General features: G+C 45.4%; 1 protein-coding gene across 6 annotated transcripts in view; it reads left to right on the top strand.

The window, feature by feature from the left end:
- The window catches only part of LPIN1 (lipin 1), a 369,397-nt gene that overhangs the window by 215,586 nt on the left and 135,685 nt on the right, over nt 1–18,126 (top strand). For all 6 annotated transcript variants that reach the window (XM_069605954.1, XM_069605950.1, XM_069605951.1 and 3 more), the window contains one exon: nt 16,294–16,387. In XM_069605954.1, coding sequence (XP_069462055.1) covers nt 16,294–16,387 — 94 coding nt within the window. The remainder of the gene's footprint in view (nt 1–16,293; nt 16,388–18,126) is intronic.

Raw genomic sequence — 18,126 nt, 5'->3', positions numbered from 1 at the left:
TAACAGGATTTTAATGATCAGTGCAAATTGATAGACCAGTACATGAACTTATCCTATGAGAGAATGGGAATTAGTCTAATACGTAAAGGTCAATTTTGGGAGCATGATCCCTTAGCCACAGCAGTAACTTGAAGTTTGAAGAAGACCCTGGACTCAAAAAGCAGAGAAGAAGAGGGACCCACCAATACTTGGTGGAACATTTAAGGATGTTTAAATGGGTCGGTAGGTTGAACTAAATCAATCAATCTTAGTTTCTTTGGCGTGAAACCTTAACTTTTTAATACAAAATCTTGAAAATAATGAATCCAACCTGTTGCTGCTATCTGAATTCAGGTTAATTGTGCACAATCCATGTAGACATTAAAGGACACAATATAGGTGTCACGTAAAAGTGGGTTTACTGTGGCAAGTATTGGAGAGAGCACTTCGACCAGATCGGCACTATAAAAATCAAAAGCTAATATGTAGTTTTCCAATGTGAAAATGTGTCTTTGTTGGAAAAGAAAATATGCAACTATTAAACAGTGTACTTTGTATGATGTTAAGGAGTAAACTATATACCCTACTTAGTAGAGCTGAGTCAGTGGGTGAGTAAATTAGTTCTAGTGCGCTCCATCCGTGTATTGAAGTTTATCACGTTTTTTTTAGGTACGTTAGGGAATTATCCATTTGCTGCACGGCTACATAAAGACTGGTATCCACCAACCAGTCAGAAAGTGTATTGGTTTAGGTTTGGGTTTTCTAATTCGGTCTGTGCACATTCAGATCAGTATAAGGTTTGAATTGTCTGATACATGAGGCTAGATGCAATCTCATTGCTCACATGGTTTTATTTTAGTTTATTCATAGTTGCATAAAACATTATCCCAACATCAATGTTTGTATTGTGGTGCTGTACGTCTGTTTGACTTCTTCAGTATAAATTTAGTTCAGTAAGCATATGGTCTAAGTGATTACCAATGCAGAAAAAAAGGGTTGATTGCAGGGAAAATTTCAATAATTAAATTAAGTAGCAGAAAATAGCTTTGATACATAAGTCTGCAGATATATGCAATGGGATATGACTGGTCAGTGATAAGGTTTCGGTTGGGTACGTGTATTAGAAGGGAGATATTTGGTAAATATTTAAGCACTTTGTTTTTACATAGTTTTGAATCCAGCCAGTCCAGAAACGTATTGAATCATCATTATTCAATACTACCAGTGACAAAGCAGGTATTTAAATACTTATTTTAAAACAAAATATATTTACTTATATGTTTACAAGTTATCATACAAAGAAAACCAAACATAGTATATAAGATACAACATGGTGCTGGAAATAAAGAGAACCAACAAGCAATGCTATATTGTCCCACCATTCTAAAAAAACAACTATTCCATATAACACAATTAATATTTAAAATGAACATTCCTGAACTAAAAAAAAATAAACAAACACAGTAAATTGCACACACATGCACACCATATACACACAAACACCTACATATATGCCATTTTCATAATAAATCCATGTCTCATATCGCTAGTTCAAATATTATTCAATCACAAAATTAAACCCACCATGGATTGTACATACTGTTAAAAGGCATCCAGAGTTCCAAATAAATATCCTCATGATCCTGCTTACTGAACAAAATCTTATCAAAAACTGACAAAACGTGTAAATCATTCAACCAACCATCTACCTGTGGCTTTCTCCTGGTCTTCCAAACTTTCAGAATCTGTTTCGCTGCAACCACCAGTCCCTTATCTATCCATTGTCCATATTGTTGCGCGCTCTCACACCTCCTCTTATAAACAACAAAAGGGTTTGCAATGGTGATCTAGGAAAACATATAGATAATAGTGTCCACCCTATCCAACACATCCCCCAAAAAATCACGTGTCCTAGAGCAACCCCACAACATATGCAATAAAGTACACCGTTCCCTGCCACAACCCCAACACTCTTCACTCTCCAACGAGCCCAAACTATGCATACGCACCAGAGTGCAATACAGGCACCCCAAAATCCTCCGCTGAGTAAGGTGCAGATTCAGATCCAATTTTCTCCTAAAACCAGCTTTTTGTAACCACCCCAATTCCCTGTCTGAAATCTCACACTCTCAGTCATTCTCCCATTGCCTTTACAAGTTGTCCCAGGCTTCAACAAATAAATTCTCCATAGGCATCATGTTTAGGAATGTAGACACTCAACGAATTGATGATATAAATATTGCACATGCGCTTGGTTCAGCCCCCAATGGAACAGATAACATGCCCAACCTCTGGGAAAGAAGTGTCTCCAGCTCTCTGAATCTACCCAACTCTCTATTCCCCAAACCAAACACACATTGGAGTTCTGCAAATAGAATCATTCCATCATTCCACCATTCCACAGTACATCGCCAATTAGCGCCCCTTTCGAGATCTGGCTACGCCAATGTAACGTTTTATTCGCCATTTGAAGTCCCGGTTGTGCCAAATCGAAGCCCTATAGTGTAGCCATACATTCTGGTCATTGTCGGTCAACCATAAAGTAAGGACTTCCTGAGTCACATCTATTGGCGGTAATTTGTCATGCACATTTGGCATTCTACCCATGGAATAGACAATATCTAACTGGAATGGAAAAAATCTACCTCTCTTCAGCTTCATCCGGAGCTGTTCTGTTGAACCTACACGTGCAAAATAATGCATCGCCTTTTTTAGCAAGAACGGCCTATGGTATTTAACAAGGTCTGCATAACCAACTAAATACATAATTTAAGGTTAATTAATTGTGATATATTTAGTGCTACTTATATAAACTGCAGATTTGTTACTGTTAGACGAGTTTATTGAGATGTGCTTTCTAATGAAGGCATATTCTTTGAATTTAACAGTTTAAGAACGACTACATCTAATTACACAACTATGCTTATAGTACCATTGTATGTGCCAATGATGTCTTACTTTAAGAAATATCCCCTTCTTTCATAGTGTAGGAGACAGAGGCACAGGTGAAGTTAATAAAGTTAACCTCTGCTTTCACAATTCATACTATTGTAGACCACAATTATCACTGTGCGAAAGAAACAAAAGCAGTGCCACACTATTCATACATTTATTTTTTCTGGGTTTGGAAAAGGCTTATGCTGAGCATTTCATTACTTCAAAGCACACAAAAGGTTAAGAAAGCACAAGGATTAGATGCAAATAAATAAAGGAAGGTTGTAAGGCGATGAGCAACAGGGGACATAATGAAGACATAATGATGATGCAGAATAAGTAGATATTGATGTTTATTTTGAAGGTAGGGTAAGATTCTTCTTTCTGTAGATGTGGGGATATGGAGTCCCAGAGTTTTGCAACTTGTGCAGCAAAATGTTGTCTTCGATTATGGAGTTCCTGATATCGTGGAACTTCGAGGCACAGCGAGCTGGGGAAACGGGAGGCTCTTAATGCTATGCCCTGTCCTTTTCCCTCCATACTTGTTGCCCTTTGTTTGTGGCAAAGTACATTGAATATGATTCAAGATGATAGCGGGAAGATCTTCAACACCTGAATGCTGTGATCCTAGGGTATCAATGTTGAAGATATGTCCAACAGATTTGTACTGAATGACTTTAAATATGGCTGTGGTCGATTGAGGACGTTGGCATCATTGACAGAGAGGAGATATGCACCTAACAATGGACGCTCTGTGGGTAAGAGAGATGAAGGAGGTAATGTTAGGTGCCAGGTTGGGGAAATAATTTCAGCCTTGGATGTCTGTGTTACGTTGTAGTTGTGTTGTATGTGAGTGTGCACTGTTGATGTGTGATGCTTGAGGCATAGAATATGAGTTCATGTTCTATCTTTGAGTTGAAGAGAGATGTGAAGATGAATAGGATGTAGATGATGGGGTTCTATGTGAGATTGATGTTTTCTTCCTGTATTTTACCTGTGTAACACAGTAAAGACATTCTCTATTTTGTACCACATACTCCAGAGCTTTACTTGACAGAAAATACCAACTGTTACCAGGTCTTTTGCTTAATGCTAACTGCTTGTTGCAGCAACTGCTCACTATTAAGGGGTTGCCAGTTTGGACTGGTAGTCCCTACAAACAGGTCGACCTGTCTAACCGATCAACCACTTAATCATGAGCTGGCACACAAATCTACAAGAAGAGGGGGGGGCAGGGGTTGTATGATGTGGGGCGAATGCATGGTCAGGGTTATGCATGCAAATTGGGGCAGTGGGCTGAGGTTGGGAGGGTATTGGCGAACAGCTTAAGGGGCAGAAGAGAGGTGGATGGATTCATTTTTTGGAGGGGGTGTGAGCAGTTGCATATGTTGGCCACCTGGAGTCAAGCAATATGCAACTCATAGGGAATGAAAGGGGGGCAACAATTGGAGGGGTGAGCAGTGGGGGTCGAGCAAAAGACCCGCCAAGCAGACTGTAGTCTATAAAAAAGACAAACAACCATACCAACCTTGATACAGAGCACAACTAGCAACGTTGGTTGTAGCAGGTTGGTAGTTCTTAACATCAAGATGCTGTTTTTTATCATGGTTCAGGGACAGTTAATTCAGCTTCATACTGCTTTGAAAGTCTTTCAGGAAATATGGGATGCTATTGAGGTAAGCCAGGGTTTCATCTGAGCCTATGAACAGAGATGGACTATCTCTTAATACCAGCTATAATCATCAGCATCAGTTGGTACTCAAATGTTAAAACACTTCAGGACTTCTGTTAAGCAGTCAACCTGTGTTCTAATCCACATTACTAGTAGGACAAACATTGCAATAGTCATTTTCTGCTTCCACTGGCCTGCCCATGAAGTCTTAAAATAAACTATGTATCACAAATTAAACAATGTTATGTTTGTTGTTTGATTTTGTGATTTGGTAAAAATTTAAGCCACTGAAAAAAAGAAACGACTTGACTGTGAAAATGAGCAGAGCAAAGCATGATGGAGCTGAAACAACAAGATGAAAGAAAAATAATGAGAGGAATGAAGATGAAAGAAGAGGAAAAAGGAAAGGGTGTTGGATAAGAGATGAGATAAAGATGTACTTGAGGACTAATGGAAGGAGAAAAGATTAAGTAACAAAGTAATGTTACTAAATGAAGGAAGAAATGGATCATTGGAAGTAAAAGAGCGTACCTGAAGAAGATGTGTAAAGGATTAGAGAGACAAAGGAGTTATGGATTTATCAAAATCCTTCATGCCACCTTTCCATCTGCCCTATCCTATCTAACCTGCCCTCCTTCTTTCTCATCTCTATCCTTCCATCATCCCACCAATCCAATCCTTCCCACACACCCCATCTACCCTTCCTATACTTCTGCTCTGTTCAATCATTTTCATCTTCATAAGTGTCTATCTTCACAGTCTATCTTAATCTATGCTTCCAGCTGAACACCCCTAATCCAGCTATCGCCCATCCCTCCTATATAATCTACTTATGCAGCTTTCTATCTAGCTATCTATCTTCCACTCTTACCATACTTCTGTATATACTTCTCCAGCATGGGCTCTGGCATGGATTCACATGCTCATGAATATTCCCTGTCGTCAGGCTGGGAATCCTTGGTAAAAGAGAAAACAGTTTCACTTTCACTTAGAAACTGTGTTCCTCCTTTGAACCAATCACTGTCCTCTGGGTCATACTGCCCCCATCCAATGACAGTCCTCTGCCTCAGCACCTCCTCTGGCTTCCATCTTCAGATTTTTACTGCATGCTAAAGTGTTGGGAGTCCTCGAGTTTGCTCTTCGACCTACTTTTATATTTTATTCATGTTTTTAAACGGAGAAAGTTTTTTTTTTTGTTCCAAAGGAGCCTGTGTGCTCTTTTCTCCATCTTCCGACAGCGGGGACCCGTTGTCGGTGAATTTCAGCGCCGAAGATCGTCGAATGATTCTAGAAGGCCATCGGGCCTACTTTGCACCCTCCGACCATGACGCAGGGAAGGACCTCTTCAAGTCCTGCACCAAATGCGGTGTTTGTAGAAGACAAGCACCTGCAATGCATATACTGTGTGCATCCGGACCACAAGGAAGTGGAGTGCGACATATGCCTCTGGTTGTCCAAGAAGACAACGAAGGACAGGCACAGTAGACTGACGGTGTGGCTTAACGCCAAGGCCTTTGACCCATGCTCCAAGCAGGGTCATACCTCACCCAGGACCGGCCGGTCCAAGGAGCGGTCTTCTAAGTCCTTTAGGCCGCCTAATCTGTGGGGGCCCAAGACAAGGCCATGAACTGCAAGTCTGAGTCCACCGGGTTTGCCGTGGAAGCGGGTCCCAAAGGTCCCAAGGGGAATAGGGCGCGATCAACCTCTTCCCTCTTCCTCCATTGCCAGCCAGCAATCGAGCTCCTCCTCGAAAAGGAAATCATCAACCCCAGCTAAACTGGGGGAGAAATCTGAGAAGTGGCAGATGGAGGAAAAGAATGCCGTACAGCCCAAGCAGGCCCAATCGGCACAGGCTAACACTTAGTCGGCGACAGAGTTGGCGACTGCTACTACCATGATGCCTAAGGGTGCTCACCCTGCAAAGGTAGCCCCTGCAGCGCCGAAGGTATCCCTGCCCCCAAGGCGCAACACCGCCGCAGTTACTTTGGCAAAGTCTGCTTGCACAGCAGAAGGGGGGAAACAAGCTCAGGCCCCGGTTCAAGACCCTCAGGGGGGAAAAGGGGCGACGAGGAGGCCCTGAAACAGCCCTCCCAGACAGAGGCCCAAGCCATGGAGGTCTCGTCCACGGACGACGAAGACCAGTAGCCAAGGACGTTCCAGAGGAAGACGACGATGCAAGGCCTAGTTTTCCGGTGCTGCCATCTCAGCCTAAAGACATTTCCTTGGATATTCTGTCGACCCTGCACACCTTGGTTTCAGAGATCCAGAGAAGGATGCCCCTGGACCCAGCTCCGGTAGTACCCCAGGGCCCGATCAGCCTCCAGCGAAGAAGAGGAAGCGTCATCCGATGCCACCATTTCCACCTCCACCGCCACGTCGGGTCCCTTCTCCCCCAGCAGACCCAAACACAGGGCCGGATATAGCCACGACGACGGATGATGACGAGGATATCGTTGCAGCGGACGGCGAGTCTCCGCAATTGGATACTCCACATAGGGTATGCCCACCGGATGAGGTGGGATCGTTCCATCCATGATCTCCAAAGCCTCTGAGCTATTCCAGCTTGTGCCCGAGGAAACCAAGAAGGAGGGCTTCTTGTACCAGAGGCACAAGGCGAAGAGGAAGATGATCATGGCAGTACCCCTTCTAGACGACGTATGGGAAGAGGGCCTGACCCTCATGAAGAACGCTTGCACGGCTCCAGCCAAACGAGAGCTGGAGAAGAAGTATCAAGTGCTGGACTCCACACCCAGGTGTCTGAGGGGTTCATAGTGATCACGTCGAAAACAAAGGGTCGACTTCCAAAAGCATTGAATACAAACCGTCGAATAACAAACCATAGACACCCTATATTTTACATATAAAAGTGCAATTCCATCGAAACCAGTCCATCGACGATATACATGGACTGGTTTCAATGTAAATGCACTTTTACATGTAAAAAGTACCATTTCCATGCATTTTTGTGTTACTTTCAAACGTTACATGGCGCTGTCCAGTGCTGAAATTTCAGCACTAGCCAGCCCCTTGTAATGTTTTCATTTATTTTTTTTATATTGGGTGGGTTCCCTCCCCCAGCCCCCACGCCTATCCCCCCAACCCAAGCCCCAACCCTAGCCCTGGCCCCAACCCTAACCCTAACGCTAATGTAACCCTAAACTAACCCAAGCCCCAACCCTAACCCTAATTTAACCTGTAAACTAACCCTAACCCCAACCCTAACCCCAACCCTAACCCTAATTTAACCCTTAAACGAACCCAAGCCCCAACCCTAGCCCCAGTCCTTACCCTAATTTAACCCTTAAACTAACCCAAGCCCCAACCCAACGTCTTAAAGTAACCCAATCCCCAACCCTAATACTTACCATTACATCTCGATGGAACCATCGAATTTTATTCAACGAAATGGCCATTCTATAGAATGGTATTTCTATGGAAAAAATTCTATGGTTTGGGTTTCGATGGTTTGGGATTCGATAGAATGACTGGATACCGTCTGAGGTCGCAGCCATCACCAGACTCAGTGGTTTCGGCGGCCGTGAATAAACGGCCAACCTGTCCTTGTCATCATCAGTCCCTCTGAGAGAAAGAGGATGGATGCCATGGGAAAGAATGTTATTTACACAGCGGCATCCACTATCAAGGCGGCCAACGCATTGGCGATCCTAACCAGGTACGATAGGGAGCTGTGGTACAAGCTGGTGCCTATTCTGGAGTTCGTCCCCGACGATAAGAGAATGGAGGCAGTCGCTCTCTTCCAGGAATGGGAAGTAGCATCTGATCACAGTGGCATTAGACGTTGCAGACACGGTGTTCCAGCAGATGGGGAACAGTGTCTGCCTTCGTCGCCAAGGCTGGATGAAGGCCACTTATTTCTGTCAGGAGGTCCAAGAAAAGATGCTGGACATGCCCTTTGACGGAGAGAATTTGTTTAGGAAGGCCGTTGACGAGTCCCTCCAGGCCATTAAAGCGGATATGGAGACGGCCTGCTCCCTGGGCACTCTCCAGCAGCACTGCTCTTCTTTTTTTCGCTCCTCCAGGGGAAAGTCGAGCAGGTTTCCAAAGGTTTCTCCTCATTGTACCATCAACCTTCCAAGTCTACAACTCAGGAAGCCTACCGGGGCTGTTTCCAGGCCTACAGTAGCGAAGGACAGTGTCGCCATCGCTTGCAGGGCAGGATGCTGGCGCCGAAGCAAGCCTGATCCGGCCGGGTCGTCGGGCCCCCACTCGTGCACCCTGGTGGGAGGCCGGCTGACGAAGTTAGTCAGCAAGTGCAAGAAGATCACCACCGGCAGATGGGTGCTGGATGCTTGTGCCCAGGGACACACCCTGGAGTTACAATGCAGGTGTCAGCGAATCCCTCCGGTTGCCCGTCAGGAGCAGCACATCCCTCAGCTCCTGGTAGAGGGACGGTCCATGCTGCGAAAAGGGGCAGTAGAGCTAGTGCCCCAACGACTCTGGGGCTCCGGAGTCTATTGCAGATACTTTATGGTCCAAAAGAAGGCAGGGGGCTGGAGGCAAATCCTAGACCTACATCGTTTGAACAAATACCTAAAGTCCCAGAAGTTCAGGAAAGGCACGTTGCAGCACATGCTCGGCCAGCTGGAAAAAGGAGACTTCTTGACCTGGAGGACGCCTACTTCAACGTTCCCATTCACAAGAAATATCAGAAGTTTCTATGTTTCATAGTGCAGGGACTGCACTACCAGTTCAAGGCTCTACCTTTCGGCTTGAAGTCAGCCTCCAGAGTGTTCATGAAATGCCTGGCACCAGTGGCATCCCATCTATGTCTACAAGGCATAAACGTTAACCCGTACCTGGACGACTGGCTCATTCGCGCTCGCTCGCGGGAGCTGACCATCGGACAATGGAGATGACCGTCCAGCTACTGACAGATCTGGGATTCTCCATCAACTATGCAAAGTCCTGCTTAACACCATCGCAGAATGCGCTGTTCCTAGGCACCAGACTCAATACAGTGGGGTTCATTATGAGTCCGGCGGTAGCAGTGCCAGTAAAACCGGCAGGCTGCCGCCAGACCGTAGTGATTTACCTGCGCCGGACTTGCCGGATTAACCAGGGCATTACAGCCCCGGTGGTCCGGTAAATCCGGCTACAGCTATTCTGTTAATCCCCATTCCTGTGGAGTCCCATAGGAGAGTCCCATAGGACTCCATGGGAATGGGGAGGACGGAAGCACCGGCACTGTGCGCACTCTGCGGGTGGCTGCTGTAACGCCCGGCAGAACTTAGTTTGCCGGTCCGGAAACAACAGTGCCGGTTAGCTTACCTGCACCGCTGTTTCTGGACGGGCAAACTCGTAATGAGGGCCAGTGTCTTGCCTGGCGTCGCCCTCCGAAGAGAGGGTAGCAGCCATTCAAGGAAAGGTGCAGCGGCTGTTGTCAACGAGGACAACCACAGTGCAGGCCATCAAGCTACTGGGCATGATGTCGTCCTGCATCTTCCTCATCCGGCTCTGCAGGTTTCAAATGCGACCTCTTCAGGACTTCCTGGACGCTCGCTGGATTCAGGTGTCCGGAAGCTTCACAGACAAGATCCCTCTTGACGATGAGTTCCATCGGGCGATAGGAAGGCGGGGCGTCAGCTCCGACATCGGAACAGTATTTCAAAACCCCCAATACCAGGAGACGCTCACCAGGAACGCTTCCCTGGAAGGCTGGGGAGCCCACACCAGACGTCTGCACGCCAGAGGCCTGAGGCTGCCAAAGGAGAAGGAACTACATATCAACATCCTGCAGCTACGGGCAGTGTTCTGGGCCCTCAAGTTGTTCCTTTCGTCTCTGAGGGGCAAGGTGGTGAGAATCTTCAGACAACACCACCACCATGTTCTACATCAGGAAACGGGGGTACTTGGTCTCCTGTGCTCTCCAAGGAAGCGCATGTCTTGTGGCGCTGTGCCATCGGACAGGGGATGTTCCTCATCCCTCTTCACCTAGCGGGAGTCAAGAACACCATCGCAGACTCCCTCAGCAGGGAATTGCGCTCCTGCCGTGAGTGGGAACTTTAGCAGGACCAAGTGGACCGCATCTTCGTCAAGTTGGCAGACCCTAGATCGATCTGTTTGCGACGGCAGCGAACTCCAAATGCCAGAAGTTTGCCAACAGATTCCACCAACCGAGAAACCTGGGGGACGCGTTCTCCTTCCCATGGAAAGGGCTGTTTACGTACGAGTTTCCTCCGTTTCCTCTCCTGCTACGAGTCATCAACACATTCAGTGCCAATGCAGGATGATACTCATCGCCCTGGCATGACCAAGGCAGATTTGGTACCCGGACCTTTCTCTGCCTGTCAGCGTCTCCTCTGGTCAAGCTGCTAGTGGTTCTGGATCTTCTCACCAGAGAAGGAGGTGCAATCCTACATCACGACCCAGTATCGCCGAACCTGAGGGCTTGGCTCCTGCAGCCCTAGAGTTTGGAGGATATGAGTTGCCAGAGGACTGCTGGCAGGTCCTCGCCAGAGCGTCGTCGACCTTGAAGTGCTATGGTCACAAGTGGAAGCATTTCGCTATGTGGTGCCGGTCACAGAAGATAACCCCTTTGAGGGTCATGGCCCCACAGATCCTGCCGTACTTGCTATCCTTGGCCAAGGCCGGACTGGCGCACGCTTCCATCAAGGTACATCTGATGGCTTTCTCCTGCTACACCAGGTCGCCAGGAAGATCTTTGCTTTGGTCCCATCGCCAAGTCAAGACATTTCTCAAAGGACATTTCAGATCTTTCCCGCTGGTGAAAGCTCCTTCCGTGGGAACTCAACATGGTTCTGACAAGGCTCATATGGGCTCCCTTCGAGCCTCTGCATCAGGCCCACTCAAGTTTCTCTCGTGGAAAACAGCTTTCATGGTGGCCATCACCTCTGCCAGAAGAGTAGGCCAGAAGAGTAGGTGAGATCCAGGCCCTATCTTGCAACCACACCTGACTTTGCACGACTCGAGGGTGGTGCTCCGTACTCGTCCTCCTTCATGCTGAAGGTTCTGTCAGAGTTCCACCTCAACGAGCCTTTGGTGTTAACTGTTTTTTTTTCCTGAAACATTTGTCGCCGGCAGAAAGAGCCTTGTATTCGCTGGACATTGCTCGTGCCCTGAAGTTCTACGTCACACACACAAAGCGTTTTCGGAAGACTTCACAGCTGTTCGTGAACTTTGGTCCTGTGAACCATGGGAAGGCCTTGTCCTAGGATTACATTTCAAGATGGCTCTCCGGCTGCATCACACACTGTCATCGGTTGAATAACCGACCGCTGCCCATCTGTCCGAGAGCCCACGACACCACAGCAATCGCTATGACGAAGGTGTTCCTGCCTGGTGTGCCCCTGCTCAACATCTGCAGGGCTGCTATGTGGAGGTCCATTCCCACCTTCACGAAATTCTACTGCGTCGACAGGGATTCCAGGGAGTAGTCCAGAGTCGACCAGGCAGTGCTACGCAACCTATTTGCTTTAGGTGAGTCTGTTCCAGGAGTAAGTGTAATTGCTTCTGTTGAGCCTTGCCAACTCCCGTGATTGTGTAATGTTGTACTGCTATGTATTCTTTATTCATGAGCATGTGAATCCATGCCAGAACCCATGCTGAAGTTACTTACCTGTAACTATTTTCTCCAGCATGGGTCTGCATGGATTTACATCCGAACCCTCCCTCCAACCCCTCTGCTGCTCTTCTTAGTCATACTGCCACTTTACATGCTTACCAAATCTGAAGATGGCTGCCAGAGGAGGGGCAGAGGGAGAGGACTGTCATTGGATGGGGGCAGTTTGACCCAGAGGACATTGATTGGTTTAAAGGAGAAATACAGTTTGTAAGTGAAAGGGAAACTTTCTTTTTTTTTACCGAGGATTCCCAGTCTGACGACGGGGAATATTCATAAATGCATTTTGTGACAAATAATCTGGTCCAATTACAGACTGTTTGTTCAGGAAAAACAATAAATCAATGATTGCAGAATTATATAATTAAAACAAAAGAACAATGCAAAAGTAATAATGGCATTTAGTTTTATTAACTAAGAATAATCTGCACACAAACTGCAAAAATAACACCAGGGAGTGAAAAACCTACCAGGCATGTGCTTGAGAGAAAATACATGGATCAGTTTGGTTTGGGGTTAAGGGGGGAAGATTGGCAAGCTGTGGGGTTATTCCTGGCACACTTCGTTAAGTTAAACTTTGTTGAGATTGAACTTCATCTGTTTAATCATATGTATGAACTTAAAAAATATTTTTTCTAACAGAGCCCTTTTCTTTTAAAGTAATACAATTTCAAACATTCAAACACATGCTTTGAAAATGTTTGCTTTATTAACAAAAAAATTAAATCTTTTCAACTCGATCATTCCTATCTTGGTATCCTTCATTCCTTCAAATGTAGTGGTACCCCTGTCCTTCCTATCTTATCATCCTTCCCCCTTCAATCCTTCCTATCTTGCTATCATTGCATCCTTCCTACTTAGCTACTGTTTTCCTTCCCATCTATCCACTGTATCCTTGCTATCTGTCTGTCTGTCTTTCCAATCCAGCTGCCCAATCTTTACAAAAATACATGTACCCAGAAGATAAGAATTCTGAGCCTGGCATCCCCACGTGAGCTAACTTGTTAATTCACTTTATTACCACATGTCTAAGTTCAGGCAACATCAGGAGCGCTGAGTATCACTTACAGTCTATCCAGTTGTAAGTCTTAATTTGTTTTTAAAAGAGGGTTTGCAAATTCTATTTCTACACCTAGTCCTTTTCCTTCTATAAGTGTCCTTTGTAATTCCTTTTTTGAGTGCAGATAATTTTTTAAAGCTTGCTAGACTAATAAATATGCAGTTTTTAAAAGATTGCTTGCTGTTGGTTTGCTTTTTTCAACACAACAAATCCACTGGCTCACATGGTATGCCTCCCTCCCTTTTCTATTATGTCCAGTGCTGGTGAATGCTTAACTGAAACCTATTTATGGTTGCTCTTTAAAGTGTTCTACTTCACTGTGTAAGTGAGCTGTTTCTAGGAAACAAGACATTCCCCACCATCCAACACTGCCCTCCAGCCAAATATGTCTTGCCTCATACTAGCCTTTGGGGTGGAGAGTGCACTGTGCCTTTGGCTACTGTGGCAATGGTGAGATTCGACCTTGTGATGAAAGAGGGGATCTAAAGTTGATTTTCTGGGACCATTTGGAGAGGAAGGAATTGAGCCAGTTAAGGCTAGCCATGATATTTGCAAGCCTCTTTGAAACATTTTCAGACATTTTTGTGATCAATACTGATCAAATGGTGCAGATTCATCAGAGATTTGACACATCAAGTCAATGATGTCAAGTACTTCAAGGAGACATTTTCTATTCACACCCAACCCACAGCCAATCAGGTGGCTGGAACTGCAGGCAAGACTACACAATCCCCGCCTGCTGTCCCAGGCACCAGAGGCCCGTCCCCGGGTTGCGCATTGTTTTTCTTTTTTTTATCATTGCAGGGAGGCAACAGGGAGCCTCTGTCCCTGTTGCCTCCCCACCCCCTCCACTTACCTGCGGGTGCTCCTCCCGTCTGACTTTGCTCGGGCCTGCCTTAGCTCAGGCTGGCGGGCCATTAAAGGCCATTTCTGCCCTCCTGACAGGGCATGAAAGCCATAATGTCTCAGATGGCACAGTCTGTGCATTTCAAAAACAGAAAGCCATATTGTTGCATCAAGTTGTCAATCCTCAAGATTGTAGTTTGGGCAAAATTAATAAGCAACATTTGAGTTTAGGTATGTTTTTAAAAAGGGGTTATGGCAACATGCTTGAAATGTTTGGAGAAAGGATGTCTGCCAGAAGAATGGAGGCGAGCAGGGAAACTATCGCAGGGAGAATAGATTTGATCGATTTCTGGATGTCAGCGTTGGGTGATGGTCTAAACATCTAGAATGGTTAGAGACGAGTTTGTTAAAAAGAGATCATTCGAGGCAAAGTAGGAGATGTTCTTAATCGAGTTTGAACTGAATACATTAACGTGCTATAGAAAAAATGTTTGATTGTGAAAATAAGAATTTAAGGTTGATTGTCATTAGGGCCTCTTATTTAAGGCAACGTGAGTAAGGCCTAGTTATGGTTTTAATAATGTATGTAATAGAAACTCTATTTTGTTACAGCAATAATCACCCATTGGGTGGCAGGGGCTTCACCATCCAGTTATAGGCCAGAGTGAATTGAGCGTCACCACGCCTTGTCCTGTTGTCAGTACGGGCCAGTGAAGTCCCCCAAAAAGTGATTTTTGCTATCCTCATCCTGAGCCCACCTGCAGGGTGCTAATAGCAATTAAAGAAATGAGAAACACAGGACATGGTGAAAGCACAGCCCCTTACGAGAGGATAAAGTGACTGGTTGCCATGATGCCAGAAAGGGGGGCTCACTTTGAACCTCCATTCCATTTCTGTGGCAGCTGGGGCAAGTGGTGCGCTGGCAGCTTAGTTGCGCCAGAGCGAAAGGTAAGGAGGCATGGGTGTGGGAGGAGCAGGATTGGGGGGGAGGTGGTGTGGGTCGACTGGGACAGGCTGTGGGGGGTGTAGGTGGAAGGCAAGGGGCGGGATGTGACTGTGAGGATGTGGCTCACAGGAGGGGTGGGGGCAGTCTCCAACTCATGGCTTGCTCCGTACCTGGACTTTATTTGTGAGATTCAGCCTGGGTTTGGGAAGTTAATAAAGATTACGTGAGGTAACATAAGGATAATGAATATAGATGACTATCATGCAGACATTTTCTTCACGTAACAAAAAACGGTAAATCACGGGTATAAATGACAAAATAAACACGGTATAGGTCCAGCGAGACTATTGTAGTAACGACGACCCATGAACTCGGACGGGAATACATGGTATGAGATCATGTGCCCGTATGCAGTACGGCCTTTCTTTGGTGCCTTCCTTTATTTCCAATTAAATAGCCATATTGTGTATCTGAATTATTTACATTATTTGAACATCACAGGATACAAGAGCGGATGTTAATGTGCTTGAAAGGCTCCTCATGACAAGTGAAAGGGGGGTGATCTAGCAAACTGGCAGCATTGGACAAATGCTTTACAATCTTTTTTGCTTAATTCTCTGCATGGCCACCTGAAAGGGGCACACAGAGCATGTTATACGCAGCAGGAGGGGGGGTCATTCATAGAACATGTCACGCAGATGAATCCTCTCTGTGTGGGAACTGAAGCAGATGTCGTCCACCCCATTAATACATTTAGATGCTGTAAGCCACGCTCAGGGGATTAGATCGACGTACGCGTGGCTCTACTCCATCATCTGCAGCCAGGGCAACCTAGGGACGCTGCTAGAGTTGGGATGCAGGGCTTCTGTAGCCATTGCAATTACCTTTGCAATTGGAGACCAGCTGTGAAGCCCTGTGCCTGCTAGATCATCCAGGATCCATATTCTCTGGGATCCCGTCCAAATGATGGAAGGTAGGATGCAATCTCGAGACCTGGGGCACAGGGGCTATGTCTCGCACACATTTCATCACACATATGTTTGTAGAGTCAAAACTATATACATCCGTCAAGTTGATTGCAAACAGATGCACCAAATGAGTTTGCAGATTCAAACAAAAACACTCCAGGAGCTTCTAAAAGAAATGTTCGCTGAAGGCTCATCCTGACATCACTTCAAAAATATGTATTGATAATTGTTTTGTTCCAGATGCAAATCTTTCTTTGAATGATTTGTTAATATGTTTTGGGCCCATAGATAAACGAAGCCGACATCTTGGAGCCGATGGGGTCTATTTAGACGATCTCACTGCCATGGACCCAGAAGTTGCTGCTCTCTATTTTCCCAAGAGGTACAGTCGACTGTGTTTATGTACAGTCATTTGTAGTTAGTCAGGTCATTTATTTTACATTTTAACAGAAACAAGTTCTACTGCATTCCTTCCTGATTCATGGAATTTCTAGCATGGTGCAAAGTGACTTTGCACTGCCAGCGAACACCCTGATTCACAAAAGTACTCTCCACCGCGCTAACCGCGCTAACATTCACATAGAGTACTTTTGCAGTGAAAGGGTCTTTTGCACTGCAAACATACACTTTAGACCGCTCTGTACATTTGAACACTTGGTGTCACTGTTGTACAACTTTTGAACATATCTTGCTATGGACTAGAATTGATGTTAAAGGAGAAGAGCCATTTTGCACTTTTCTAGAACTAGTTTCACATGTGTTATTTACACCTAATTGTCCATTGCTGAGTTATCATAATGTCGTATGTATCATATTAATGTATTAATAAATACCAATTTGACTGCTTGGATGTTATTTGATCGTCTTAAAGGAGATTTAATATTTTTTGTTATAAATTGCCATAATGTACAGGCTAGACCAGGGGTCTTCAACCTTTAGCTCTGCAGATGTTTTGGACTTCAACTCCCATGAGCCTCCACCATGTGCTGGCTAGGGCTAATGGGATGTGTAGTCCAACACATCTGGTGAGCCAAAGGTTGCAGACCCCTGAGTTAAACATTGATGCAGCTCAGTGTGTTTATTTACTCCACTATTATATTAACATTAAACACGAGTTTAGTTTGTTGATATGAGTAATTCTGCCCATTCTTTGAAGTAATTGCACAAGTATTTTCTATATAAAATCACAACTGCGAAGGCAGTGCTAATGTTGCTGGGGGCCTGACCTAAGATGTGAGGGTATGCTCCTTTTCCCTTCCCACTGGTGCCCTCCAACAGTTCCTCAGCAGGACCCCATGAATCCTCACGGTTCTGGCATGATCACTGACCGAAAACTAACCTCTGACTCTCAGTTTAATTCCAAAGCCGGCACCCAGGTTCCTCTACCCTAGCACCCTGCAGTGACCGTTCATTACTAGTGCCCATCTTTCCAGCTCACACTACCCTACCCGTACAGTGCAGCACGCATCTACTCACACCCTCTCCTGACCCTCACAACACACACATTCGCCCACACGCTGATCACGCTCACACAGACGCTCACCAAGGATAGGAAGACGCCTCTGGGCGTCACCTAGCATGACGCGGTCACAATACCTCGCCCGCGCAGGGACACATGCTCACCACCACGTTTTTCAATAGCTTATATGACCCAAAGCACCAATATGCCATCAACGGGCTGGGGGCACGCTTTACAATGCCCAATAACTTTACACAACAGGCTTTTAGCATTGTTCAAATGCATATTACAGTTATGATTTTAGGCTTGTGTCATCAATATTAAATGGATAAAGTGTTCGCATTATTTAGTAAGTGTCTCTGATTGTAATTGTTCAGGAATTTAAATCCTAACTACAAATGCCTGCCTTGTTTTGACAAGTTGTGAGTATTTTTCTTTCGTAGCCTAGAAGCCAGCTCAGATAAGATCTTTGGCACAGGGCAGGTTCTGATAGTCCATAAAATGACTGGGCAGTGGCTACCAGGCTACCATGCCCATCCATTTATTTTAGCAGCTCAGGAGAATTGGGCAGTCATAAAAAATAAAAACACAGTTTAGAACCAATCGTAATTGGAAACCACACAAAACCTGCAGCACTAAAATGGCAATGATTTGATTATAAT

Source organism: Ambystoma mexicanum, chromosome 4p (genome assembly GCF_040938575.1).
Source record: "Ambystoma mexicanum isolate Mex_15411 chromosome 4p, UKY_AmexF1_1, whole genome shotgun sequence".
In the NCBI taxonomy this organism is placed as follows: domain Eukaryota; kingdom Metazoa; phylum Chordata; class Amphibia; order Caudata; family Ambystomatidae; genus Ambystoma; species Ambystoma mexicanum.
This window is presented reverse-complemented; position numbering and strand designations above follow the sequence as displayed.